At 36.8% G+C, this 27930-nt stretch overlaps 2 protein-coding genes across 5 annotated transcripts; both read left to right on the top strand.

The window, feature by feature from the left end:
- Nucleotides 1-47: 47 nt before the first annotated feature.
- LOC117324206 (delta(3,5)-Delta(2,4)-dienoyl-CoA isomerase, mitochondrial-like) lies at nucleotides 48-9696 on the top strand. The gene is made up of 8 exons (XM_033879948.1): nucleotides 48-190; nucleotides 472-652; nucleotides 3428-3516; nucleotides 4628-4752; nucleotides 5043-5156; nucleotides 6447-6589; nucleotides 6725-6875; nucleotides 8132-9696. The coding sequence occupies exons 1-8, from the start codon at nucleotides 151-153 to the stop codon at nucleotides 8225-8227; spliced, it is 939 nt and encodes a 312-aa protein (XP_033735839.1). The 5' UTR covers nucleotides 48-150; the 3' UTR covers nucleotides 8228-9696.
- A 2749-nt stretch (nucleotides 9697-12445) lies between these two features.
- LOC117324208 (delta(3,5)-Delta(2,4)-dienoyl-CoA isomerase, mitochondrial-like) lies at nucleotides 12446-25325 on the top strand. 4 transcript variants are annotated; one of them, XM_033879952.1, is made up of 8 exons: nucleotides 12446-12562; nucleotides 17305-17539; nucleotides 17914-18002; nucleotides 19028-19152; nucleotides 19690-19803; nucleotides 20626-20768; nucleotides 21163-21313; nucleotides 24930-25323. In XM_033879952.1, exons 2-8 carry the CDS (start codon nucleotides 17412-17414, stop codon nucleotides 25023-25025), a joined length of 846 nt encoding a protein of 281 aa, XP_033735843.1. In that variant the 5' UTR covers nucleotides 12446-12562; nucleotides 17305-17411; the 3' UTR covers nucleotides 25026-25323. The 4 variants fall into 4 exon arrangements, with proteins under 4 accessions (XP_033735843.1, XP_033735840.1, XP_033735841.1 ...); XM_033879949.1 differs by lacking the exon at nucleotides 12446-12562 and adding an exon at nucleotides 15753-16319 and having other exon boundaries at nucleotides 17377-17539; nucleotides 24930-25325; XM_033879950.1 differs by lacking the exon at nucleotides 12446-12562 and adding an exon at nucleotides 15753-16319 and having other exon boundaries at nucleotides 17331-17539.
- Nucleotides 25326-27930: the final 2605 nt, after the last annotated feature.

Genomic DNA, 27930 nt, shown 5'->3' with positions numbered 1-27930 from the left:
TTTGATTGGCCAAGACAAAACGAAACTATATCGTCGACGTTCGGAATATCTCTAGACTTATTATCTAATGTGAGTTATAATGAAAAAGACGAGTGCTACTTGATGCAGACTAAAATCAGCTAAAATCTTGTTGGCGATAAACTGAGAAGAATGAAGATAATTGCCCAGCTTATAAAAGCTTCATCTCGAGGTAATCATCGTCGGAAACGACTCAGAAATAAGTTTATCTTTTATGTTTGTGACCTTTGTACCGTCGACAGTCCGTGATACATACATAATATACATTGTAACTAGCCTAGTACACTACGTTACGGTATAGTCTACCGTCACAGTACTGAAAGCATGAAAAAATGTATAGCTATAATTATACAGTTTGAGTCTTTGAAAGTTTAAATAAACAATAACATAATATATAGCTTACAAGGGTTTGATCCATGCTGTGACTTTAGTTCTAACTTTGACTTCTTCAAGGAGTACTCCTAAGACCAGGTTTGAAGCCAGTCGTCCTAGGATCAGCCAGAAATATGTCGTCAGATGCTACTTCCAAGTACAACTTTGAGACACTCAAGGTTACCCAGCCAAAGGAGTTCGTTACTCAAGTGGAATTGAACAGACCAAAACAATTGAATGCCATGAACAAGGCATTCTGGAGGTATGTCATCATTATAAAAAATAATAGATTTTCATCTAGAAAAATCTCATTGATATATCACATATCAATTTTAGACAATCCTTGGTAAATGGTCAAGTTTGTTCATTTATTAACTTTAACTCTCAAATTCATGAGATCTAACAAATATTTTTCGGATAAACAATATGGGTTTAGATCTGGAAGATCAACAAGTCTTCAGCTTTTGGAGGTTTTGGATATATGGACAGAAGCCCTGGATAAAGGACAGGTTGTAGATTGTATTTACATGGATTACCAAAAGGCATTCGATACAGTTCCACACAATAGACTCCTTAATAAACTAAATTCATATAACTTCTCCAACCAAATAATCTCTTGGATAGCAACATTCTTAAAAGGTAGACAACAAAAAGTAACTGAATGGTGCAGACTCTGACTGGACCGAAGTCACATCAGGAATTCCGCAAGGCTCAGTGCTAGGACCATTAATGTTTGTCATCTTTGTAAATGACCTCCCTGAAACAGTTCAATCGGATATGTACCTTTTTGCAGACGACAACAAAGTATTCAAAATAATAAAAAGCGAGCACGACAGTGCAGAGCTTCAAAAGGATCTGGACACAATGTGGAAGTGGAGCGATACATGGCTACTTAAGATGCACCCAGACAAATGCAAACAGATGAGAATAGGCAAGGGAAAAGGAAGAGTACACGATGAACCTGAACTGGACTACCATCTCAACGGGAAATACCTCCAGAAAACCAAACAAGAGAAGGACATAGGAGGAATCATCGACTCTGAGCTTTCATTTGACGAACATATATCTGAAAAAGTTAAGAAAGCGAACTCTATGTTTGCACTCATCAAAAGGACTTTTCAGTTTATGGACACCAGGTCTTTTATCCCATTATATAAATGTCTGGTAAGATCCCAACTTGACTACGCTAGTCCTGTGTGGGCACCTCACTTACAAAAGCACATTGACAAGATAGAAGGGGTTCAAAGAAGAGCAACCAAGTGCCTCCCGGGAATGAAGGAATTTACCTACAGTGAGAGGCTGGAAAAACTCAAACTACCAACATTGGCATTCAGAAGAATTAGAGGAGATATGACAGAACTATACAAAATAATAACCAAACAAGAGGCCCAATGGGCCTGTATCGCTCACCTGGCTCTACAGCAACTTTGATGTTGATTGAGGTCATTTCTACAGATACTATGCTGATTACCTCTTTATTCAAATATCATAGTAAGCTAGCTAGGTTTATTCATATTAATAAATTTTCTAGTCCTTCATTCCAGCATTCTATTGGCCTAATATCAGATCTTGGAGGCTCTTGGCTATCGCAAAATTATTGTTTACAGATTTAAGCCAAGTTCACCTCTGTGACCTTGAATGTAGGTCAAGGTCATTTATTTGAACAAAATTGGTAGCACTTCACCCCAGCATGCTAAAAGCCTAAAATCAAGTCCCTGGGCATCTTGGTTATTAAGGGGAAGTCAATTGAAGAGTACAGCCCATTTGAACAATGTGACCTTTAGTGACCTTGAATGAAGGTCATTTATTTGAACAAACTTTGGAGCCCTTTACCCAAGCATGCTACAGGCCCAATATCAAGTCCCTGGGCCTCTTGTTTATTGAGAAGAAGTCGTTTGAAGATTAAAGCCTATTTGACCCATGTGACATTGAATGAAGGTCAAGGTCATTTATTTGAACAAACTTTGTAGCCCTTCACCCCAGCATGCTACAGGCCCAATATCCAGTCCTTGGGCCTCTTGGTTATTGAGAAGAAGTTTTTTGAAGATTATAGCCTATTTGATCCATGTGACCTTGAATGAAGGTCAAGGTCATTTATTTGAACAAACTTTGTAGCCCTTCACCCCAGCATGCTACAGGCCCAATATCAAGTCCCTGGGCCTCTTGGTTATTGAGAAGAAGTCGTTTGAAGATTGTAGCCTATTTGACCCATGTGACCTTGAATGAAGGTCAAGGTCATTTTTTTAACAAACTTTGGAGCCCTTCACCCCAGCATGCTACAGGCCCAATATCAAGTCCCTGGGCATCTTGGTTATTGAGAAGAACTCATTTGAAGATTATAGCCTATTTGACCCATGTGACCTTGAATGAAGGTCAAGGTCATTTATTTGAACAAACTTTGTAGCCCTTCACCCCAGCATGCCACAGGCCCAATATCAACTCCCTGGGCATCTTGGTTATTGAGAAGAAGTTGTTTGAATGAAAAAGTTGACGCCGGACGGACGGACGACGGACGCCGCACCACGGCATAAGCTCACTTGCCCTTCGGGCAGGTGAGCTAAATATATGATAAAGAATGTTTTAATGGTATCATTTTATGGAAGGATGCTGCTGAACGCAACAGTACCAGAGGACATACCAAAAAAATATTCCCTAGACTATCCACAAATACGCTAAGAAAAAACTACTTTTCAAACAGAACAGTGTAAATCTGGAATGAATTGCCAGAACAGTTTATATCAGCATTAAATGTAAACTCCTTCAAAAACAAACTAGACGATCACTGGAAAAACCAAGAACTTTTCTTTAATTACAAAGCATCAATTAAATCATAAAAACAATGTACAGTAGACCGGACAGAAGTACTATATCAATCAATCTGTATTATGTATTATTTTGAGTCTGGTATAGAGGACTTTAAAAGTCCTGAACCAGAAATAAACTTATCTTATCTTATCTTATCTTAACTTATCTGCAATTCATTCCAAAATGGTTTTATGTATTTTAGGTTTTTCATATTTGTTTATTTAATTTCTAGTGAGATGAGAACCTGTTTCCAACAACTAAACAGTGACAGTGATTGCCGAGTAATTGTTTTGTCTGGATCTGGTAGGGTATTTACTGCAGGTAAGTCATAGCTATCAGGGAGGGACTGGTAGGGTATTCAGGGCAGGTAAGTCATACCCATCAGGGAGGGACTGGTAAAGTATTCACAGCAGGAAAGTCATACCTATCAGGGAGGGACTGGCAAGGTATTAACGGCAGGTAAGTCATACCCATCAGGGCCCTCTGGCAAAGTATTCACAGCAGATAAGTCATACCTAGGGAGGGACTGGCAATGAATGAACAGCAGGTAAGCCATACCCATCAGGGAGGGACTGGCAATGACTGAACAGCAGGTAAGTCATACCTAGGGAGGGACTGGCAAGGAATTAACAGCAGGTAAGTCATACCTAGGGAGGGACTGGCAATGAATGAACAGCAGGTAAGTCATATCTAGGGAGGGACTGGCAAGGAATTAACAGCAGGTAAGTCATACCTAGGGAGGGACTGGCAAGGAATTAACAGCAGGTAAGTCATACCTAGGGAGGGACTGGCAATGAATTAACAGCAGGTAAGTCATACCCATCAGGGAGGGACTGGCAAGGAATGAACAGCAGGTAAGTCATATCTAGTTAGGGACTGGCAAGATAAACAGGTAAGTCATACCCATCAGGGAGTGACTAGCCAGATAATTAAACAGGTAAGTCATATATGGGAAGGTACTGGCCAATTATTCACAGCAGTTAAGAAATGGGTATTCTTCAATAATTGGCCCAAAAGATATTTAGCTTCCCTTAGTAGAATACTATATAAATCCCTGACTATTCTTAAGCTGGTGTTTGTACAATATTTGACCAGACTAAACATAATCTTTTCTCATATTTAGGTAGTAATTCAACAGATAGAATTGCTATTGCTAGAAAACTAATAATACAAAGTAAATAAAATAATTTCTAAAGTCCTTAAAACTTGATTGGATAAAACACATTGCCAGTTCAGGGCAATTAGCAAACCTCTAAATTCCCTTGACCTTAAGTCAGTACTAGTGAGGGAGCAAGAACAGAAGGACAAGGAGAGAGATTGGGCTCTCATATAATGGGCAATGTTTTCACACTAAAGAGTGATTTAGCTAGGGGAGATGGGACACTCATGGTTTGGTGGTATTATTAAAAGATCTGAATCCGCTACTTTATAGGTCTTGACCTCACTGACCTAGATACAGTTGCAGTCATGCAATCTGACCTTGACCCTTCCCGGAAAGCCTTTGCCCTCCGTGGAACTATTGCTGATTTCCAAGAAGCATTCACTGTGATAGAAAAGGTTTGTATTTACCACTTGAATAATGGTGAGTAAGATATTTTTGGCACAGCGGCCATGATTCAATTACTAGTGACCAATAAACATGTACATTAAGTAAGTAAAAACAGTGCACCAATAATTAAAGCTATGATTAATTTATTTAGAATTGGATATATACTATCCAATAATAAAAGCTATAATTAATTTATTTAGAATTGGATATAAACTATTTCTTGTTTGTTTCAGTGCTCAAATAAGAAAGCTATTAATTTATTTATGATTGGGTATAAACTATCTTTTGTTTGTTTCAGTGCACCAAGCCTGTGATAGCAGCTATACACAACGCCTGTATAGGAGGAGGAATAGACATGACATCAGCCTGTGACATTCGATATGCTACACAAGATTCATTTTTCCAGATCAAGGTAAATTTCTTTCTTTTTCTGATCTTTTTGAAAAAGCTTTTTTAATTTTGCTTTTGATCTCCTATACTTCTTGTTCTGGAAAAATATTTTTGGTGTATTTAAGATTAAACTTTGTACATAGTATGTGTATGCATCATGATTTTTTACCAAAACTATGGTAATAAATAGTAAGGATAGTTTCAAACCCAAATTTAAGTTTAGTACTAAAATTGTTGACATGTGGTGAACGGAAAGAAATGTTTTGAGCACAACTGATTGATCTTGACTCTAGCCATACAGCTACAGATCACACATGGTTCTCTGTATTGATGAATTAATTATCTCTCTATTTCAATGAGAAATAAGTTATTATTGATGATATGTGTTTCATCAGTAACTGATGAAGTATTAATGATCTGTGTTTCATCAGTAACTGATGAAGTATTGATGATCTGTGTTTCATCAGTAACTGATGAAGTATTAATGATCTGTGTTTAATCAGTAACTGATGAAGAACTGATGATCTGTGTTTCATCAGTAACTGATGAAGTATTGATGATCTGTGTTTCATCAGTAATATATGAAGAACTGATGATATGTGTTTCATCAGTAACTGATGAAGTATTAATGATCTGTGTTTCATCAGTAACAGATGAAGAACTGATGATCTGTGTTTCATCAGTAACTGATGAAGTATTAATGATCTGTGTTTCATCAGTAACTGATGAAGTATTGATGATCTGTGTTTCATCAGTAACAGATGAAGAACTGATGATCTGTGTTTCATCAGTAACAGATGAAGAACTGATGATCTGTGTTTCATCAATAATAGATGAAGAACTAATGATCTGTGTTTCATCAGTAACTGATGAAGTATTAATGATCTGTGTTTAATCAGTAACTGATGAAGAATTAAAGATCTGTGTTCCATCAGTAACTGATGAAGTATTGATGATCTTTTTCATCAGTAACTGATGAAGTATAAATGATCGGTGATTTATCGTTAACTGATGAAGTATTGGTGATCTGTGTTTCATCAGTAACAGATGAAGAACTGATGATCTGTGTTTCATCAGTAACTGATGAAGTATTGATGATCTGTGTTTCATCAGTAACCGATGAAGAACTGATGAAGTATAAATGATCGGTGATTTATCGTTAACTGATGAAGTATTGGTGATCTGTGTTTTATCGGTAACTGATGAAAGTATTAATGATCTGTTTCATCAGTAACCGATGAAGTATTAATGATCTAGGGTTTCTTCACTCATGATATGTTAGTGACCTGTGTTTGTGATTTTTGTTCCACAGGAAGTTGACATTGGACTGGCAGCAGATGTTGGAACTCTTCAAAGGTTTCCAAAAATTGTAGGGAATGACAGTTTAGTGCGAGAACTGACTTATACAGCACGGCGATTTTACAGTGATGAAGCAAAGGAAATTGGTTTTATCAGGTAAATGTCTGGGTTATGTCTATCATATATGAAAAGAGTGGTTTTGTTGTTGAAAAACTCATTTACCATAAAAACACTGAAACTGTTTAGAAACTATTTACTGGATGAATGAATAATCCATATCCTTTTTGACAGTCGCATCTTCCCAGATAAGGATTCCATGATAGCAGTAGCCATGGAAACTGCAGAGCTCATTGCCTCTAAGAGTCCAGTTGCTGTCCAAGGCAGCAAGGTGTCACTTGTGTACTCCCGAGATCACTCTGTCCGGGAAGGGCTGGAACATGTGGTACGTAGCGAACAAGTCCTTGTACATATTATCATAGTATATTAATACATATATGTAACTGCTTAGTACAGCTCATGAATTGTGGAATCATGATTATTTCCGTTTTACTTTGAACTGACAACACAAGTTATATTATTATGAGATCATTGATGACAAAACTGACAACACAAGTTACATGACATAATTGATGACAAAACTGACAACACAAGTTGCATGACATCATTGATGACAGAACTGACAACACAAGTTACATGAGATATATATAATTGATGACAAAATAGACAACACAACTTATATGAGATCATTGATGACAGAATTGACCTGTTATATGAGATCATTGATGACAGAATTGACCTGTTATATGAGATCATTGATGACAGAATTGACCTGTTATATGAGATCATTGATGACAGAATTGACCTGTTATACGAGATAATTGATGACACAATTGACCTGTTATATGAGATCATTGATGACACAATTGACCTGTTATACATTATTGTATGATATGATTGATGACAGAATTGACCTGTTATATGAGACCATTGATGACAGAATTGACCTGTTATATGAGATCATTGATGACAGAATCGACCTGTTATATGAGATCATTGATGACAGAATTGACCTGTTATATCATATGATTGATGACAGAATTGACCTGTTATATGATATAATTGATGACATAATTGACCTGTTATATGAGATCATTGATGACAGAATTGACCTGTTATATGAGATCATTGATGACAGAATTGACCTGTTATATGAGATCATTGATGACAGAATTGACCTGTTATATGAGATCATTGATGACAGAATTGACCTGTTATATGAGATCATTGATGACACAATTGACCTGTTATATGAGATCATTGATGACAGAATTGACCTGTTATATGAGATCATTGATGACAGAATTGACCTGTTATATGAGATCATTGATGACAGAATTGACCTGTTATATGAGATCATTGATGACAGAATTGACCTGTTACATGAGATCATTGATGACAGAATTGACCTGTTACATGAGATCATTAATGACAGAATTGACCTGTTATATGAGATCATTGATGACAGAATTGACCTGTTACATGAGATCATTGATGACAGAATTTACCTGTTACATGAGATCATTGATGACAGAATTGACCTGTTATATGATATGATTGATGACAGAATTGACCTGTTATATGATATGATTGATGACAGAATTGACCTTTTATATGAGATACTATAATTGGTGTTTGCAGGCTGTATGGAACCAGGGAATGATACAGAGTGAGGATATAATGAAGGCTGTAGTGGCAGGCATGGAGAAGAAGACTGCAAAATTCTCAAAGTTGTGATGGATCAAAGAAGTTCAAGAAGTGTACAAAGTCTTATCATCAATGTAACAAGGAAAGTCCATATCATAGTATATAGCCATGAAGGTGTACTATATATAAACTTCATTATATATTCATTGTACAGAAAAAATATTACCAACAATTTATTTAAATAAGAGTTTAATATTTAGCTATTAGATTGAAAAAGTACATTCGTTTTCTTTAAAATGGTGAGTAACTTGGAAATTGTTAGTTTGGTTGTGGTTCCATTTTAAAACTATATATTGAAGTGTGACTGTACAGCTCGATTAATCGTATTCAGTGATGTTGATATGTATGTTTATGGAGAAAATTGGAATTATAAATGAAATGCAAGCAATATTGCGTATGAAATTTTATTCGATAACATTATAGTTATTGCATATTTATTTTGTGATAAAATTAAAATAATTATCCAGTTTGCATTGTTTCTTTGACAAAGAACTCAGCGCAAACATATTCCACTATGCAAAATATTAATCCATCTCACCTATTTTCTCTGATGTAAGTACAATAAATTGTAGATTCATACACTGTACATTGCAGTTGCATCTGCTTCACTAGTTACATGTATTAGCTACGTAATCCTTTAAATTCTTCTAATCTAAAAAGAAACTTTATTTTGACAAAATTTAGTATACACCATCCCTGGATTAAAAGGTGCATGCATAAAAAGGTATGAGCTGAAAATATGAACAATTATAAGGACTACTTCCCCTATTTTTTCATGCCCGAACAACACATTCCTCAATTTTACGTATGCGTGTAGGTTCCCATTGCACAAATGGTATGGTGGAATTCATCTGGAGCTAAAACAATTGAATGGTGAATATAGACCAATACTTGACAAAAGTGATCATGTTCAGACCAGTATGTTGTTCAGGAATTAATTAACTAGGAGCTGCAATCAAAATAAAGCATGTTCGGAGCGTGAGGACACCGTCACCACTACCACTATAATATACAGTGTAGTTCCGTGATCTGATATATAGTAACTGAGCAGGAAAAGAAGGCAATTTGGTTCATCAGGATTAGGAATTTGCGGTTTTAATTTCCTTAGGATGAAACTGGAGGAGACTGGCCATTTTCACTCCGTTTGTGTTGGTTGCCATTGTCTGGATTAAGGCTGAATAGTCAGTCGATGTTAAATCTTGATGATGACTTGAAGATGATATTTTATTTCAACACTCACTGTGGTTTATTTCCAGAGAACATAAAGCATATCTAGTTCATGTGACTGTGGTTGGATAACATCATTTGAGAGTGTTCAAGACTATGGCTAATATGTGGCTGTTCAACAACGATATTAGATCTATTGATACATCTATATAGTCCATTTGCGAATCGGATGTAAATATATAGGAACTTTAATAATGGAAATCGTGGAAATCGAATTACGAATTTTTCATTACTCAAGTCAATTTTTAAATAAAGTCATAGTAATTCCTATATATCAGGTTAACACGTTATGACTTGCCGACTACAAAGCTGAGTTTCCACCCACAACAGCAGACTTCTGTCGAATCCGACTACAATGCCGAGCTTCCATCCTCAATAACATTAACAGACTTCTGATGAATTCGACTACAAAGCTGAGATTCCATCCACAAAAACAGATTTTTTTTTTCTTTTTGGCAGTTCCAAATTTTAAAAGGAATATGTTCAGCGCGACTGACACAGTCCATATGTTTCACCACAGTCGCTTGCATAGAAAATGTGATCTTTAAAAAAAATGATATGGCAGTGGTATGTGTACTCTGAAAAGAACAAGTATTCTTTCCACGGTCACATACAAAAAAATATTATTTTCTATGCAAGTGCCTATGGTTTCACAATTTTATAGTACATTGTGGGTAACTAAAACAATACAAGACTGTGTAATCACACGAACAGCTTTTTACATTGCTTAATATAATTTTGAAGATGCATCCATCAGTAAAACACTTTGATTATTCATTTCGAGGGAATCAGAAAATTATATCAAAATGTTCGGAGGAAAATTATATTCATGATGGCATGTTTATTTATTTTGTTGTTTGTAAATGCGGTATTTGGCATAATATTTGGTTTTATCATCTGACCCGGTGTCAGAATGACCTATAGCCATCGTGTTTCATTTCAAACTTCTGCGACGTAACGGCAATGGATCACCTTTCGGGGAAAAATCCATAGCGTTTTCTGTCAAAATTGCTACACATTTTAAATACCAGTCTGTAACGTAAACAATTTTTTCTTTCTTTTATATATATATATATATATGGCTACCCATCATATTGCTAAAAACTTTCATTAGGGTGTCTCAGACAAAAAAAAAGATAAACAAGAACGTTTTAATAAATATGTTTCAAAAACTCACGACGAATCACTCGTCTTTGTCGAGTTCAGCAACTACCTAAGTTTGCGAAGGATTCACAGTTATGACGAACAATGGCAGGTAAACGTAGTAATGTAGATTTAGTATATTTCCGGGTTAAACCTGGTACTCGTCTCGGTCAGAGTTGAGTTATAAATAGACTATTTGTTAGCTGTAAACCTGCATTATGTTATACTCCTGGCCAAACATTCCCTAACGGGTACATTAAACGGGCCATCGGGATACAAGACGGTCAAACAATTAAATTCCTCGTCAAGTTTAAAGATATCGACTTTTAATTTCGTACTCGTATGTATCAAAGCGTTATAGATTTAGTTCTAACAGATAACATCGAAGCTGTTCAATTCCCTCCTATGGGCAAAAGTGATCATTCAGTTATCTATATCCGTTGTAATTTTACCGCCGAGATAGAACATGTAAAAAAAAGCGTTATTCCTACGATAAAGGAAATTTTCAGGAACTGTCTCGATAACTAAATACAAATTGACATTGGCAAGAACGTTTTTCGAAGTGTGAGAATGATGTAGAAAGGCAATGGACAATATTTAAGGCGATATTAAAAGAATCCAAGAGGCTTGTTATGTCATAAGTCATGCGTTATCATTAATATTTAAAACATCCATAGAGACTGGAAAACTACCCGAGGGTTGAAAATGTGCTTTTATAACGGCAATTTTAAAGAAAGGAGATCGTAAGGAAGCTTCAAACTACAGACCAGTAAGCTTGACTAGTGTTGTTTGCAAGATACTTTAATAATTATTCAGAGAACAAATTATGACCCACAGGCTATTTGGTAAAGCACAATTCGGCTTTGTAAATGGTAGATCTACCGTTCTACAGCTTCTTAATGTCATGGAGAGATGGACAGATATTTTGGATAATGGAGGATGCGTGGATGTTATATACTGTGATTTTATGAAAACCTTTGATAAAGTCCCTCATCAGCAACTCGTACATGAACTCTCAAAATATGGTATTGCTGGCCAATTTTCCTCTTGAATTACAGTCTTTTTACTGAAAGGAAACAACGAGTCGTAGTGAACGGTGAAACATCACAATGGAATCAAGGAATAAGCGGTATACCACAAGGATCTGTGTTGGGACCACTTCTCTTTGTATTATTGATACTGTTTTCAGTAAATGTAGGGCCAATCACTTGCGGACATAACTTTAACATACATTAATGATCCTCAACATTAGATGTCAGAAAATATTCATTCACGCAGCGAATTGTGGATATGTGGAATAGTCTCCCATTTGATGTTGTAAATGCCATATCGATTAAACAATTCGAATATAAACTTGAACATTGGAAAAATCAGTCATAAAAGTACTGTTTCAACGAGAAAATCAAGCTGTGAACTGAACAATTATTAATTAATTCAATAACTTTATTATGAGCTGACAATCAAAGGATGTAAATCCTGTACATATTTTATGTATGCTGTCAGAATAAATCTATGTATTGCCACATAATTAGTAACTCCTCTTTATCGATTATTATTCTCCTAACCAAATACGGAAAATACTTGTACTCTATAAAGCTGAATTTCCGTCGTTCTTTCTTTGTCGTTGTGATTGAAGGTAGAGCGAACTACCTTACTGGTTTTATGAAGGTTAATTTAGAGGCAGTCGTAATCAGAAACGATGGTATGCATATTATATAAGCAGTTACATATTATCACTCACGACTGACGTTTGTACCGGTTGACAATCACCTGTTCACATTAGGGACCAGATAATGTGTCACAGTCTAGCTATATCTTGACCGAACCTATATCTAAATATCACACAGAATGTGCGAAATTGTATGCACGAGTATCGATACACAGTGACTAGGATACACGTGTAGGCCAAATACATCTCGACTGTAACTCATTCTCAGGCCTCCGAGGTTCACAGAACTACTACGGGAGACACTGTCAATATAACTGAAAAAGGTGGTAAGTATTGTTTTCGCTTCTTCAGGTAATGTACAGTGTTATGTAAATATGAGCATGGGTTTGATTTTGATAGCCATGTCCTTTAGTCTATCTACTCTTACTAAATAATGGCGTCTCTACATGTTATAGAGGATATTTTCTGTGATGGGATCGATCCTGGGACCACTGGTTTATATGTATAAGAGAAAATTTGGTAGGAAGCTGATATACAATGTAGTACCATATGGGATATTTCTTGGGAAAACAATTAAATATAACCTAGTATGTGCAGGGGCGGATACCTATAGGTATATGTCAGATTTGGCGCCATCTCTGTATAAATCTGGAGTTTGCCGACTTACTGGCACGTCCTTCATCCTGACACGTGCTTCATCCTGGCACTTCCTTCATAAGCATGTTAATAAGGGGATTTATCATTAATTTTTTAAGCATTGAACTGCTTTCATTTGGAAGTTATGGGCTGATGAATGCCAACTGGACAAAGGCAAATTTAATGAAGCGCGCTAGCGCTTCATGTTCAATTTGCCTTTGCCTTTGCCTGTTTACAGGCTGTATGGAACCAGGGAATGGCACAGAGTGAGGATATAATGAAGGCTGTAATGGCGGGAATGGAGAAGAAGACTGCAAAATTCTCAAAGTCATGATGGATAATCTTACACAATGAAATTATTTAAAACAGAAAAGTCGAACAAGCGTACAATGTCTATCATCAATTATAATGGCACAAGGATAGTCCCTCTCATTCTGTATACCAGTAAATGTAAACTATATATAAACCTCATTATACATTTATTGTACAGAAAATATATGTAAGAAATAGTTTGGTACAAGGAAAAGAGGAATGAAAAACATGTTTATGAAACGGGTATTTGTTCTTAGTTTTCAACTTAATAAAAATTTACCAAGTGCATGAAGAGATTACCATTAATTTATTTGGATAAGAACTGATCATTTCATTATAACTTTGAAAAGTACATTTGTACATTCTTTCTCTATAACTGGAGAGTATCATGAAAATTGTTACTTTGGTTGTTGTGTCTCAGTTTTATAACTGTACAGCTCGGAAACAAAATCATTCAATAATGTTTACATGCATGTAAATGTAATATTTGTAATATTATGTACATAATCAATTTGATAACATTATTTTGATGACTTTTTGTTTGGTGTCATTGGCAAATGAGAAAACCGAAACGCCTATGTGGATATACTTGTATTTACCCAACGCAATCTTTTGAAGCTCAAAGAAAAACACATTTGACTTTTTACAGTAGTAAGAAAGCGACAGAGATTCAAGCATTGACTAATCTTTTGAATTTCTGCTCTAGAGCCATACCATGTCACAGAGCTTTCAAACGACATTTTATGGTTTGATTTCCTGTATGGTAAACCTATCATATACACAAATATTGATTCTATAAGGTTCATGAGTCAATTTACAGTTTGAAATTTGTCATGAAAATGAGAGTTTATATGAATTTAACTCTTGGTTGTTTATTTTAAAAACAATGTGAACTCTTCACTTGTCATTAGTTTTCCCTTTAAATTCCACTAGTTTGAAAAGACATAACTTATTTTGATAACATTTAGTATAGATCATCTCACGACGTCCTTCCATAAAGAGGTTAGGGGTCAAAATAGGAAAATATAAAAATATAAGGACAACTTTCCCTACCTTTTCACGTCCGATCGACACATACATTCTTTTATTTTACTTACGCCTGGCGGTTCCAATGGATCATTAGTAACGGAAATGTATAGTGGACCTTGTCGGAATCCAAAACGATTGAATGATTAATATAGACCAAGACTTGACGAAAGTGATTATATTCAGACCAGTATGTTGTTCAGGAAGGTATTAACTTAGAGCGACAGTTAAAATAAAACATGCGCTGAGGAGAGGCACTGTGTACATTCGGAGCTAGAGGACACCGCCACCAGTACTACCACCTGTATGATATATCCTAGTAGGTATAAATACGTGATCTATAATAGTAAACTTAGCAGTGGAGCAGGTGCGTTCATCATGGGCGAATCAAGATTGGAACTAACGGGAGAATGAGATGACCCGTTTTTGTTGATTGTTACTGTCTGGTACAGATCGGAAAGGTCCTTTGGCACACAGATCTGGATGACGTCTTCAAGATTGTATTTCATCAGTCACTGGCTCATGTGATGCAAGTTTTAGTACATTTGACTGCTGTTCGAGGACATCTTTCAGGAGTGTTTAAGGCTAGGGTTAGAACTAAACCGATTCCGAATATAATCGGTATTCGATAGTAAGTAAATCTGATGTAAGCATTCCGTATTCGACTGTTATAGGGACCTTTAAAAATGTACACTGTAACTCCTGTTTATCAGATAATCGGGTAAGATCCTCCAACCGAATCCGACTACAAAGCTGACCTTTCACCCTTAAAAAGCAGATTTTTGTTATCCATTTCGAGGGGTCCGAATTTTAAAAGTGCAATTGACAAAGGCCATATTTTTCACAATCTAATCGTGCACTTTCACCTTATTATCTACAAGACTGTGTTATCACATGAACTGATTTCTAAATTGCTTAATATTATTTTGAAGATACATCTACCTGAAAAACACACATTAAGTACATTTGTTTACAATGAAATCAGAGAATTATATCAAAATGTTCGGGGGAAATGACGTTTATAATTGCATATTTATCCATTTTGCTGTTTTAATACCATATTTGGCATTTGTTTTTAGTTTTATCAACTGACTCAGATTAATTATAGGACTACCCATCATATTGCTAAAAACCGGATTCCATTAGAGTGTCTCTCTGCAATGAATATAAACAAGAATGTTTTAATTGATATAAGGCAAAACCTCACGACAAAAGACAAGTCGTTGTCGAGTTCAGCAACTCACCTGTTTGCGAAGGATTCACAGTTATTTATGACATAAACAATGGCAGGTAAACGTAGGAATGTAGAATTAGTATATTTCCGGGTTAACTTTGTACTTGTCTCGGTCAGAGTTGAGTAAGTAAATTATTTGTTAGATGTAAATCTGCATTATCTTATACTCCTGGCCAAACATTCCCTAACGGGTATATAATAGTGATTACCAAGTAACTGAAATTTGATATTTTGCTACAAATTCATCAAATTTCCATAGTTTTGCATAAAAAAGTACAAAACAAAGTAGGCACCTCGTCATATTTTTTTTTTTTTTTTGAACTTTCAGAGCATACTAAATAAAAGTACAATGTATATGCAATTTGTGAGCATACCTGTTTACATGTAGCTTATACATTTGTATATTGACATTGATATCACCGATATAACACGTTTTGAAATAGATTTTAGGAGTAATTAAACGGGCCATCGGGATATAAGACGGCCAAACCCTGAATCATGGTTAATTTTTAAGATATCGACTTTCGCTCTCGCATGTATTTTCGATATAATTAGTAATTCCTGTTTATCAGATAATCGATTGTTATTCTTTAACCGAGTGCCCTTTAAAAATGAATTCCCGTCCCTCTCTTCTTCATTGTTTTGACTTAAGGAAGAGCGAAACTACCTCGTTGATATTACTGACTTTGTGAAGGTTAATTGTGAGGCAGTCGTTATCAGAAACGGACGCATGAATATTTGTAACCAGTTCGTTTAAGTATCACTCACGTCGGACTTTTGTACCTGTTGGCAATCACCTGTTCACCTCAGGGACCAGATAGTTTGTTACAGGCTAGCTATATTGGGACCTAATCACCATGTTTTAATGCACACAGGTAAATTTAGTACTTCTTTCTGTTCCTCAGGTCAATACAGTGTTGCTTATGTTATCAGGAAATGACTTTGAAAACATTGTAAAGATAACCTTTACAGGGGCGGATAGGTGTATCCCATATTTTGACCCCATCTCTGTATGAATCGTTGGAGTTTATCAGCTTACTCACTGACACGTCCTTCATAAGCAAGCTATTAGGGGGATTTATCACTAATCATGCCTTCAGCAGCATATATAGATATTGTGTAAATACGATTCAACAAATGAGCAATTTAGCCTCATTGTTACATCTACATCTAATGTTAACGTAATTTCACTGGTCACCATCCACTCTGATAAAGTATTTTTGTATTCATCAATGACATACCGTGTTATTACTTGTACTATCATTGTGATATCACATGATTACATGTGTAACATACATTGTATAGATGATATTGAATAGTTTCCTTTTTAATATAACATATATTTCACGAGTATGACAGAATATCGAAATATTCTGTCATACGAGTGAAATATATGTTATATTTGACGGGAAAAATTACATTTCATATACTTAAAAACAAAATTAAAAACATCGAAAAATTAATAGTGTCAAAAAGAGCGGGAATCAGTATGACGTCTGATTGGTCAAAAACGGAAAACTTATTTTCACTACAAAATCTTATGTTTTCACTGCAAAATATTATATTTTTACTGCTCGTCGCTGCAGTGAAAATATAAGTTTTATTAGTTTGATAAATTTCTATTTTTCATTGGCAAAAATGCAATAAACACGTTTATTCACTAAATGATTTTACGATTCATAATTTTGAGCAGTTAATTGTTTGGATTCTTACTAACAAGTCTTCTCATTATAACAAGGACATGGAAACACTACGGGTGCTCGCCTCGTCTGTCAATACACCTCCTATATTAGGTATATTGACAGACACGATGCGAGTACCTGTGGTTGAACAATTATATTTATTTCGTGGCGTTAACAGTTTCCCTTTGGAAACCGTGTTTGCAGTGTATCCTCCTTAACTGTAATAGTTAACTTTGACGTACCGTTCAAGAAGAACAATCTATCGAACTGGGGTCAGCCAGAAATATGTCGTCAGATGCTACTTCTAAGTACAACTTTGAGACACTCAAGGTTACCCAGCCAAAGGAGTTCGTTGCTCATGTGGAATTGAACAGACCAAAACGATTGAATGCAATGAACAAGGCATTCTGGAGGTATGTCATCATTATAATGGATTTTCTATTTAAAGATATCTTTCATGCAAATATGAAATATTTATTAGTTACAACAAAACTTTACACCACCGGGACATTTTGTGAAATAGGAAGACAATTCTATTTTTTAAGTAATTATACGTTGCTGCTGGATGGTTGCAGATGATGCTAATGTTATTTTCAGGAATTTAAGTGACTTTGAAAAAGCTGTAAAATAATTCTTTTCATATGTATCCTTATAAAACAATGCCTGGAGTATTCGTGAAATCATATTGTAGGATGGAATTGTTATTTGTGATACACTGACCTGATCACATTAACCATTTCAAGATGGGCGTGCATTTACCCTTCATATTTACTTATTTTATTTTTAGTGAGATGAAACACTGCTTCCATCAATTGAACAGTGACAGTGATTGTCGAGTCATTGTTTTGTCTGGAGCTGGTAGGGTATTCACTGCAGGTAAGTCATATCCACGGAGGGACCGGTAGGGTATTCAAGCAGGTAAGACATACCAATCAGGGAGGGACTGACAGGATATTCACAGCAGGTAAGTCATACCTATCAGGGAGGGACTGGCAAGGTATTAACGGCAGGTAAGTCATACCCACCAGGGAGGGGCCGGTAGGGTATTCAAGCAGGTAAGGCATATCCATCAGGGAGGGACTGGCAAGGAATTGACAGCAAGTAAGTCATACCCAGGGAGGGACGGGCAAGGTATTTACAGCAGGTAAGTCATACCCAGGGAGGGACTGACGGGGTATTCACGGCAGATAATTCATTCTCAGGGAGGGACTGGAAAGGTATTCACGGCAGGTAAGTCATACCCAGGGAGGGATTGGAAAGGTATTCACGGCAGGTAAGTCAAACCCAGGGAGGGACTGGAAAGGTATTCACGGCAGGTAAGTCATACCAAGGGAGGCCCAGACAAGGTATTCACGGCAGGTAAGTCAAACCCAGGGAGGGACTGGAAAGGTATTCACGGCAGGTAAGTCAAACCAAGGGATGCTCAGACAAGGTATTCACAGCAGGTAATATTCACAGTCGGTATGTTGTACATGGGAGGGACTGGCAAATTAAGGTATTCACAGTGGTAACCGTACTCGTGGAGGGAGGGACCTACAAGGTATTCGTACCCAGAGGAGGAAAGGTATTCACAGCAGATAAGTGATACCCAGAAAGGAACTCACAAGGTAGTAAAAGCAGGAGTGATTGAAACAGATGTTATTGATATAAACATATCAATTGGATTCGACAGCAAGATGCAAGCCTACATTTACAGTTTCACAATATATCTATAATGGTGATAAAAGGCAAGGAACTATTATTGATATAATAGGTCACCACCCAGGAATTAAGCACGGCTGGTTAGTAGGTCAATACTTTGTTTGACGAATTTGTGAATTTATAAATGAATGTATTTCGTATTACATTGTATATATACCAATCTTTCATAATCAATATCTCAATTCATTTGTATACTCTAGGTCTTGACCTCACTGACACAGGTTCTGTTTCTGCCAAAGAATCTGGCCTAGACACTTCCCGGAAAGCCTTTGCCATCCGTAAAAAGCTTGCTGATTATCAGGATACATTTACTGCAATAGAACAGGTTTGCACCATGGGTTTCTTCTTGCAAATAGGTGTGTATGAGCATGTATGTTCGCAATAATATTTAGCACATTGGCATTGCTCAGATCCTCAACCAAAGTTATGGGGTAGGGGATTCCCATTTCTATGTGAGAGGAGTAGGAAAATGCACGACCAGACCGGGTTTCGAACACGGGACATCCGAACACTAGCCGGATGATCTACCAATTAAGCTTCCTGGTCGCCGATTATTGACCGATCCGGACTATCATGTAACGAGTGTCCTGCTTAGTATCTTTGGCATTATACTTCAGCAAGATAGCACTTTTAAGTCGACAAACATGAACATACCGCAGCCTCACAAAACACGTTTGCTACACGCATGCATCTTGTGCACATGAGTGACTGTCCTATTATGTCCATAGCTGTTAATAGGACGTTAAACGATGCAAAATCAAACCAGACTAATCCTGTGCGTGTTATAGTCCACGAAGCATATAATGACATATATAACTATTTGATATAGGATTGGATGTATACTTTTCTATGCTTGTTTCAGTGCACCAAGCCTGTGATAGCAGCTGTACACAACGCCTGTATAGGAGGAGGAATAGACATGACATCAGCCTGTGACATTCGATATGCTACACAAGATTCATTTTTCCAAATCAAGGTTAATCTTTTGAATAATTCCTACTCAATGTAAGATATAAAAGAGAATATCAATGAAAATTTGTAAATCCAATTTCCTTAATTATTAATGAAGTGTTGGTGACCTGTATTTGATGAGTTACTGATAAAGTGTTGGTGACCTGTATTTCCTGAGTCATTGATGAAGTGTTGGTGACCTGTATTTCCTGAGTCATTGATGAAGTGTTTGTGACCTGTATTTCCTGAGTCATTGACGAAGTGTTGGTGACCTGTATTTCCTGAGTCGTTAATGAAGTGTTGGTGACCTGTATTTTCTGAGTCTTTGATGAAGTGTTGGTGACCTGTATTTCCTGAGTTACTGATGAAGTGTTGGTGACCTGTATTTCCTGAGTCATTGATGAAGTGTTGGTGACCTGTATTTCCTGAGTCATTGACGAAGTGTTGGTGACCTGCATTTCCTGAGTCGTTAATGAAGTGTTGGTGACCTGTATTTTCTGAGTCATTGATGAAGTGTTGGTGACCTGTATTTCCTGAGTCATTGATGAAGTGTTGGTGACCTGTATTTCCTGAGTTACTGATTAAGTGTTGGTGACCTGTATTTCCTGAGTCGTTAATGAAGTGTTGGTGACCTGTATTTCCTGAGTCATTGATGAAGTGTTGGTGACCTGTATTTGATGTGTTATTGATGAAGTGTTAGTGATCTGTATTTTCTGAATTATTTATGACGTGTTGATGACTTGTAATACCAAAGATTTTAATGAAGTGTTGGTGACCTGTATTTCCTGAATTATCCGTTAAGTGTTGGTGCACTTTGCTCTTAAGCTATGTGAACTTTATTCTGAAGGAAGTTGACATTGGAGTTGCAGCAGATGTTGGAACTCTTCAGAGGTTTCCAAAAATTGTAGGGAATGACAGTTTAGTGCGAGAACTGACTTACACAGCACGGAGATTCAACAGTGATGAAGCAAAGGAAATCGGTTTTGTCAGGTAACGTCTGGAGTATTTCATGTCACATGACAATAGTTTAGTTGGTGAAACATTAAAACTCAAAAGAAAATAATATCATACTTTAGCTTGTATACCATAGGGGGCCGCGGTGGCCGAGTGGTTAATGTGTCCCGACACTTTAACACTAGCCCTCCACCTCTGGGTTGCGAGTTCGAAACCTACGTGGGGCAGTTGCCAGGTACTGACCGTAGGCCGGTGGTTTTTTCTCCGGGTACTCCGGCTTTCCTCCACCTCCAAAACTTGGCACGTCTTTAAATGACCCTGGCTGTTAATAGGACGTTAAACAAAAACAAACCAAAGTATACCATAAAATGGCTGTAACTGTATTTTTTAATATTCAAAATCTATTTATTTGATGAATTTCTTTCAACAGTCGTGTCTTCCCAGATAAGAATTCCATGATGGCAGGAGCCATGGAAACTGCAGAGCTCATTGCCTCCAAGAGTCCAGTTGCTGTGCAAGGCAGCAAGGTGTCACTAGTGTACTCCCGAGATCACTCCGTCCGGGAAGGACTAGAACATGTGGTACGTACAAGTCCTTTATCGACATAGTGGTATCTCTTTATTTTCAATCCTCTTTTGAATTTGAAAATAAAAGGACATTTTCTAGAGAAATTTCCATTGAATAATTTTTCAATTACTGACAGAAAACTTATTGTTAAATGTGCTGTAATAGTGATAAAGACATTGCTATATACTGCAAAGTTATATCTATACGTCCTGAGACTGGGGTTTATGACAACAGTCATGACTATGTATATGTAGACTGATGTGTATGGATAGATCACCGACAAAGTAAAGAACGAAGGAACATATAGGACAGAAAGATAAAGACACCAAACCATTTGATGAGGGCAAAAATGTCATTAGGCCTCTTTGATGGTTCCTTCATGGATACACAGAAAAACGATTCTGTAAGTCAATGTGCCGTATAATACAGCACGCGTTATATTTTGGATTGCCTCAAAAACCGAAACCACACCCAAACCAGTAAATGGACCCAGCAAGTAGTCGTCTTTCACAACATGCATTGAGATACTTCAAATACGTCGTTGACCATGCACGTGACGAACACGGTGTACAAACTACTTACATAACTGATGCCTAAAGTGACAGTATAAATTAGATCAGATAATTGATGACAGAATTAAAAGTACAAGTTAGATTTTATAATTAGTGACTTAATTGTCACGAGCTAGTAAGATACTTGATTATTGAATTGACTATACAAGTCATATAAGATAATAGGATTGACAACAGAAGTCATGAAATGACTAAATGGACATTATAGGTTACATCAGAGTAATTGATGACTGGATTACCCATACAGGTTACATCAGAGTAATAGATGATATATTTGATAATTGGATTGGCGATACAGGTTACATCAGATAACTGATGGCTCGATTGCCCATACAGGTTACATCAGAGTAATTGCTGGATGGATTGCCCATACAGGTTACATCAGATAATTGATGGCTCGATTGCCCACACAGGTTACATCTGGTAATTGATGACTGGATTGCCCATACAGGTTACATCAGATAATTGATGGCTCGATTGCCCATACAGGTTACATCAGATAATTGATGGCTGGATTGCCCATACAGGTTACATCAGAATAATAGATGATATAATTGATGGCTGGATTGCCCATACAGGTTACATCAGAATAATAGATGATATAATTGATGGCTGGATTGCCCATACAGGTTACATCAGATAATTGATTGCTGGATTGCCCATACAGGTTACATCAGATAATTGATAACTGGATTGCCCATACAGGTTACATCAGAATAATTGATTGCTGGATTGCCCATACAGGTTACATCAGTATAATAGATGATATAATTGATGGCTGGATTGCCCATACAGGTTACATCAGATAATTGATGACTGGATTGCCCATACAGGTTACATCAGTATAATAGATGATATAATTGATGGCTGGATTGCCCATACAGGTTACGTCAGATAATTGATTGCTGGATTGCAAATACAGGTTACATCAGATAATTGATTGCGGGATTGCCCATACAGGTTACATCTGGTAATTGATGGCTGGATTGCCCATACAGGTTACATCTGGTAATTGATGGCTCGATTGCCCACACAGGTTACATCTGGTAATTGATTGCTGGATTGCCCATACAGGTTACATCAGATAATTGATTGCTGGATTGCCCATACAGGTTACATCAGATAATTGATTGCTGGATTGCCCATACAGGTTACATCAGATAATTGATGGCTCGATTGCCCACACAGGTTACATCAGACTAATAGATGATATAATTTATGGCTGGATTGCCTATACAGGTTACATCAGAATAATAGATGATATAATTGATGGCTGGATTGCCCATACAGGTTACATCAGATAATTGATTGCTGGATTGCCCATACAGGTTACATCAGATAATTGATTGCTGGATTGCCCATACAGGTTACATCAGAATAATTGATTGCTGGATTGCCCATACAGGTTACATCAGTATAATAGATGATATAATTGATGGCTGGATTGCCCATACAGGTTACATCAGATAATTGATGACTGGATTGCCCATACAGGTTACATCAGTATAATAGATGATATAATTGATGGCTGGATTGCCCATACAGGTTACATCAGATAATTGATTGCTGGATTGCAAATACAGGTTACATCAGATAATTGATTGCGGGATTGCCCATACAGGTTACATCTGGTAATTGATGGCTGGATTGCCCATACAGGTTACATCTGGTAATTGATGGCTCGATTGCCCACACAGGTTACATCTGGTAATTGATTGCTGGATTGCCCATACAGGTTACATCAGATAATTGATTGCTGGATTGCCCATACAGGTTACATCAGATAATTGATTGCTGGATTGCCCATACAGGTTACATCAGATAATTGATGGCTCGATTGCCCACACAGGTTACATCAGACTAATAGATGATATAATTTATGGCTGGATTGCCTATACAGGTTACATCAGAATAATAGATGATATAATTGATGGCTGGATTGCCCATACAGGTTACATCAGATAATTGATTGCTGGATTGCCCATACAGGTTACATCAGATAATTGATTGCTGGATTGCCCATACAGGTTACATCAGAATAATTGATTGCTGGATTGCCCATACAGGTTACATCAGTATAATAGATGATATAATTGATGGCTGGATTGCCCATACAGGTTACATCAGATAATTGATGACTGGATTGCCCATACAGGTTACATCAGTATAATAGATGATATAATTGATGGCTGGATTGCCCATACAGGTTACATCAGATAATTGATTGCTGGATTGCAAATACAGGTTACATCAGATAATTGATTGCGGGATTGCCCATACAGGTTACATCTGGTAATTGATGGCTGGATTGCCCATACAGGTTACATCTGGTAATTGATGGCTCGATTGCCCACACAGGTTACATCTGGTAATTGATTGCTGGATTGCCCATACAGGTTACATCAGATAATTGATTGCTGGATTGCCCATACAGGTTACATCAGATAATTGATTGCTGGATTGCCCATACAGGTTACATCAGATAATTGATGGCTCGATTGCCCACACAGGTTACATCAGACTAATAGATGATATAATTTATGGCTGGATTGCCTATACAGGTTACATCAGAATAATAGATGATATAATTGATGGCTGGATTGCCTATACAGGTTACATCAGATAATTGATGGCTGGATTGCCCATACAGGTTACATCAGATAATTGATTGCTGGATTGCCCATACAGGTTACATCAGATAATTGATTGCTGGATTGCCCATACAGGTTACATCAGATAATTGATTGCTGGATTGCCCATACAGGTTACATCAGACTAATAGATGATATAATTGATGGCTCGATTGCCCATACAGGTTACATTTGGTAATTGATGGCTGGATTGCCCATACAGGTTACATCAGATAATTGATGGCTGGATTGCCCATACAGGTTACATCAGATAATTGATTGCTGGATTGCCCATACAGGTTACATCAGAGTAATAGATGATATAATTGATTGCTGGATTGCCACCACATGTTACATCTGGTAATTGATGGCTGGATTGCCCATACAGGTTACATCAGACTAATAGATGATATAATTGGTGTTTACAGGTTTTATGGAACCAGGGGATGCTACAGAGTGAGGATGTCATGAAGGCTATAATGGCGGGAATGCAGAAGAAGACTGCAAAATTCTCAAAGTTATGATGGATCATCCTACACAATGAAATTGTTTAAACAGCAAAGTTAAACAAGTGTACAAATTCTATCATCAATCATAATGGGTTAAGGATAGTCCCTATCATTCAGAATACCCGTGTATGTGTAATATATATACACTTTGGTTGTTATGTCTCAGTTTTATAACTTTACAGCTCGAAAAATGAAATAATTCCGTGACGTTTATACCGGTATGCATGTTTTCATGGAGAGAATTTGAATTATAAATGTAATAGTGTAATATTATGTATATAATCAATTTGATAATATTAAAATTATTCATATTTTGCCGAGTGTCAATGTTATTCTGTCGTTAGTCATTGTACCTTTGATAGCGGACATGTACAGTTCATTTCTAATAGTTCTTATTCTCTCCGTTTCAAAGTATAAATCCGTCGTGACAGTCTGGAGATTTCTAGTTCTGAGAGGAGATTATTCAAAGTGATGCTTTTGACAAAGGGGCAGCAAATCGTAGTCGTATAACACGTATCTAATATATCTGAACTCTGATAAAGGGATTTATCATCAAATCCATCCAATTAAACTATCAAAAATAGATGAGACGGAATTATACTTTGAAATTATTACAAATATTACAATACACTGGATATGACAGTCAAGTCTAGCTTTTGGAGCTCAAATAAAAAAAAAACGTTTGGCTATTTACAGTAGTAATAAAGCAACATCAAAAGAGATTCAAGCATTGATTAACTTCTGAATTTCTGCTCTGGAGCCATACCGTGTGCCAGAGATTTCAATAGACGTTTTCATGATTCGATCTCCGGTATGGTCAACATTTCATGTATTTTACACATACATGTATATTGATTGATTTTTCGCGAGACAATTTACAGTTTAAAGTTCGTCATGAAAACTTGTGAGTAATGGTTGTGAGTATATATGAATTTAACTCTTGATTTTTTATTTTAAAAACAATCTGAATCTGATTATTGTTTTTTTTTTTTTATCCCTGATAAGTAGATTTTCTATTATAATATTAAGTACAATTTATATTCATATATTACAGATGCATCTACTCTTCACTTAGCTTTTCCTTTAAACTCTACTAGTCTGAAAACACATAACTAATTTTGATAAAATTTAGTATAAGACATTCTCACAACGTCCTTTCATAAAGAGGTTAGGGGTCAAAAAATATAAATATATAAGGACAACTTTCCCTACCTTTTCACGTCCGATCGACACTTTCTTTTATGTTACGCACGCGTGTTGGTTTCCTTTGATCATTAGTAACGCAAATGGTATATTGGAACTCGTCGGGAGCCAAAACGATTGAATGGTGAATGTAGACCAAGACTTGACGAAAGTGATCGTGTCAAGACCAGTATGTTGTTCAGGAAGTTATTAACTTAGCACGACAATCAAAATAAAACATGCTCTGAGGAGAGGCACTGTGTACATTCAGAGATAGATGACACCGCCACCAGTACTATCACATGTATAATATTTTTGTTATTATATCCTGGTAGGTAAATACGTGATCTAATAGTAAACTTAGCACTTAATTTCCTTGGGATAGAACGGGAGAATGAGACGAGCCGGTTTTGCTCTGTTTGAGTTGATTACCGTCTGGAATAGAATGAAAATGTCCATTGGCGGACAGATCTGGATGACGACTTCAAGATTGTGTTTCGCAGTCACATGTTACTGCGGTTCGAGGACATCCTTTGATAGTGCTCAAGACTACGAATTTTCGATCTGCTAATACAGCTGCTGTAAATTCATGTATAATAAGTAAGTACATCTGATGTAAGCATTCCGTAATAGACTGTTGTGAAAACAGTGACCTTTAAAAAGGGTACATGAATAGAGAACTATTAGAGATATTATCGTAAAACACGCGTAACGCACTTTTTTTCTTTCTTTTCTTTCGATAAAATCAGAAAAATACCTTAAAAATTTTAGGGTGAAAATTAAGTCGTATACGTATATATAATATATAATTAGTAACTCCTGTATATCAGATATCGGGTATGATTCTTCATCCGAATCCGACCACAAAGTGAGCTTCCACCCACAAAAGCAGACTTCTGTCGGATCTGATAACAAAGCTTAGCTTCCACCCACAAAAGCAGACTTCTGTCGAATTCGATCACAAAGCTGAACTTCCAACCACAAAAGCAGAATTCTGTCGGATCCGACTACAAAGCTGAGCTTCCATCCACAACAGCAGACTTCTGTCGAATTCGACTACAAAGCTGAACTTCCAACCACAAAAGCAGAATTCTGTCGGATCCGACTACAAAGCTGAGCTTCCATCCACAACAGCAGACTTCTGTCGAATTCGATCACAAAGCTGAGCTTCCACCCTCAATAACAGACTTCTGTCGGATCCGATAACAAAGCTTAGCTTCCATCAACAAAAGCAGACTTCTGTCGGATCTGATAACAAAGCTTAGCTTCCATCCACAACAGCAGACTTCTATCGAATCCGACTACAAAGCTGGGCTTCCAACCACAAAAGCAGAATTCTGTCGGATCCGACTACAAAGCTGAACTTCCAACCACAACAGCAGACTTCTATCGAATCCGACTACAAAGCTGGGCTTCCACCCACAACAGCAGACGTATCTTTTCCTTTTCGAGAGTTCCGAACTTTATAAGGGATGCACAGTCATTGCGATTAACAAAGGACAAAAGTTAAACAGCCTTACTGAATTGAATGGTTCTGGATGTGATATACACGACTGTGTGATTACCTTAATCACATGAACAGTTTGGTTTGATTTATTTTGTTTTACATCCTATTAACAGCTAAGGTCATTTAAGGACGCCCTCCCGTGCGTACAACATGCATGCGTGTGGTGAGTGCGTATGTGTGTTTCGGAAGGTTGCGGTATGTTCGTGTGAATTCTCCTTGTGGTAGGCCGGA

The sequence above is a fragment of the Pecten maximus genome, chromosome 3, assembly GCF_902652985.1.
Source record: "Pecten maximus chromosome 3, xPecMax1.1, whole genome shotgun sequence".
In the NCBI taxonomy this organism is placed as follows: domain Eukaryota; kingdom Metazoa; phylum Mollusca; class Bivalvia; order Pectinida; family Pectinidae; genus Pecten; species Pecten maximus.
This window is presented reverse-complemented; position numbering and strand designations above follow the sequence as displayed.

Bases quoted from the DNA above. Each gene is read 5' to 3' on its own strand.
- LOC117324206 (XM_033879948.1), top strand. From the start codon at position 151: ATGAAGATAATTGCCCAGCTTATAAAAGCTTCATCTCGAG. The intron at 5,157-6,446 runs GTAAATTTCTTT...TTTGTTCCACAG, and splicing joins ATTCATTTTTCCAGATCAAG to GAAGTTGACATTGGACTGGC. The intron at 6,590-6,724 runs GTAAATGTCTGG...CCTTTTTGACAG, and splicing joins AAGGAAATTGGTTTTATCAG to TCGCATCTTCCCAGATAAGG.
- LOC117324208 (XM_033879949.1), top strand. The intron at 19,804-20,625 runs GTTAATCTTTTG...TTTATTCTGAAG, and splicing joins ATTCATTTTTCCAAATCAAG to GAAGTTGACATTGGAGTTGC. The intron at 21,314-24,929 runs GTACGTACAAGT...TGGTGTTTACAG, and splicing joins GGGAAGGACTAGAACATGTG to GTTTTATGGAACCAGGGGAT.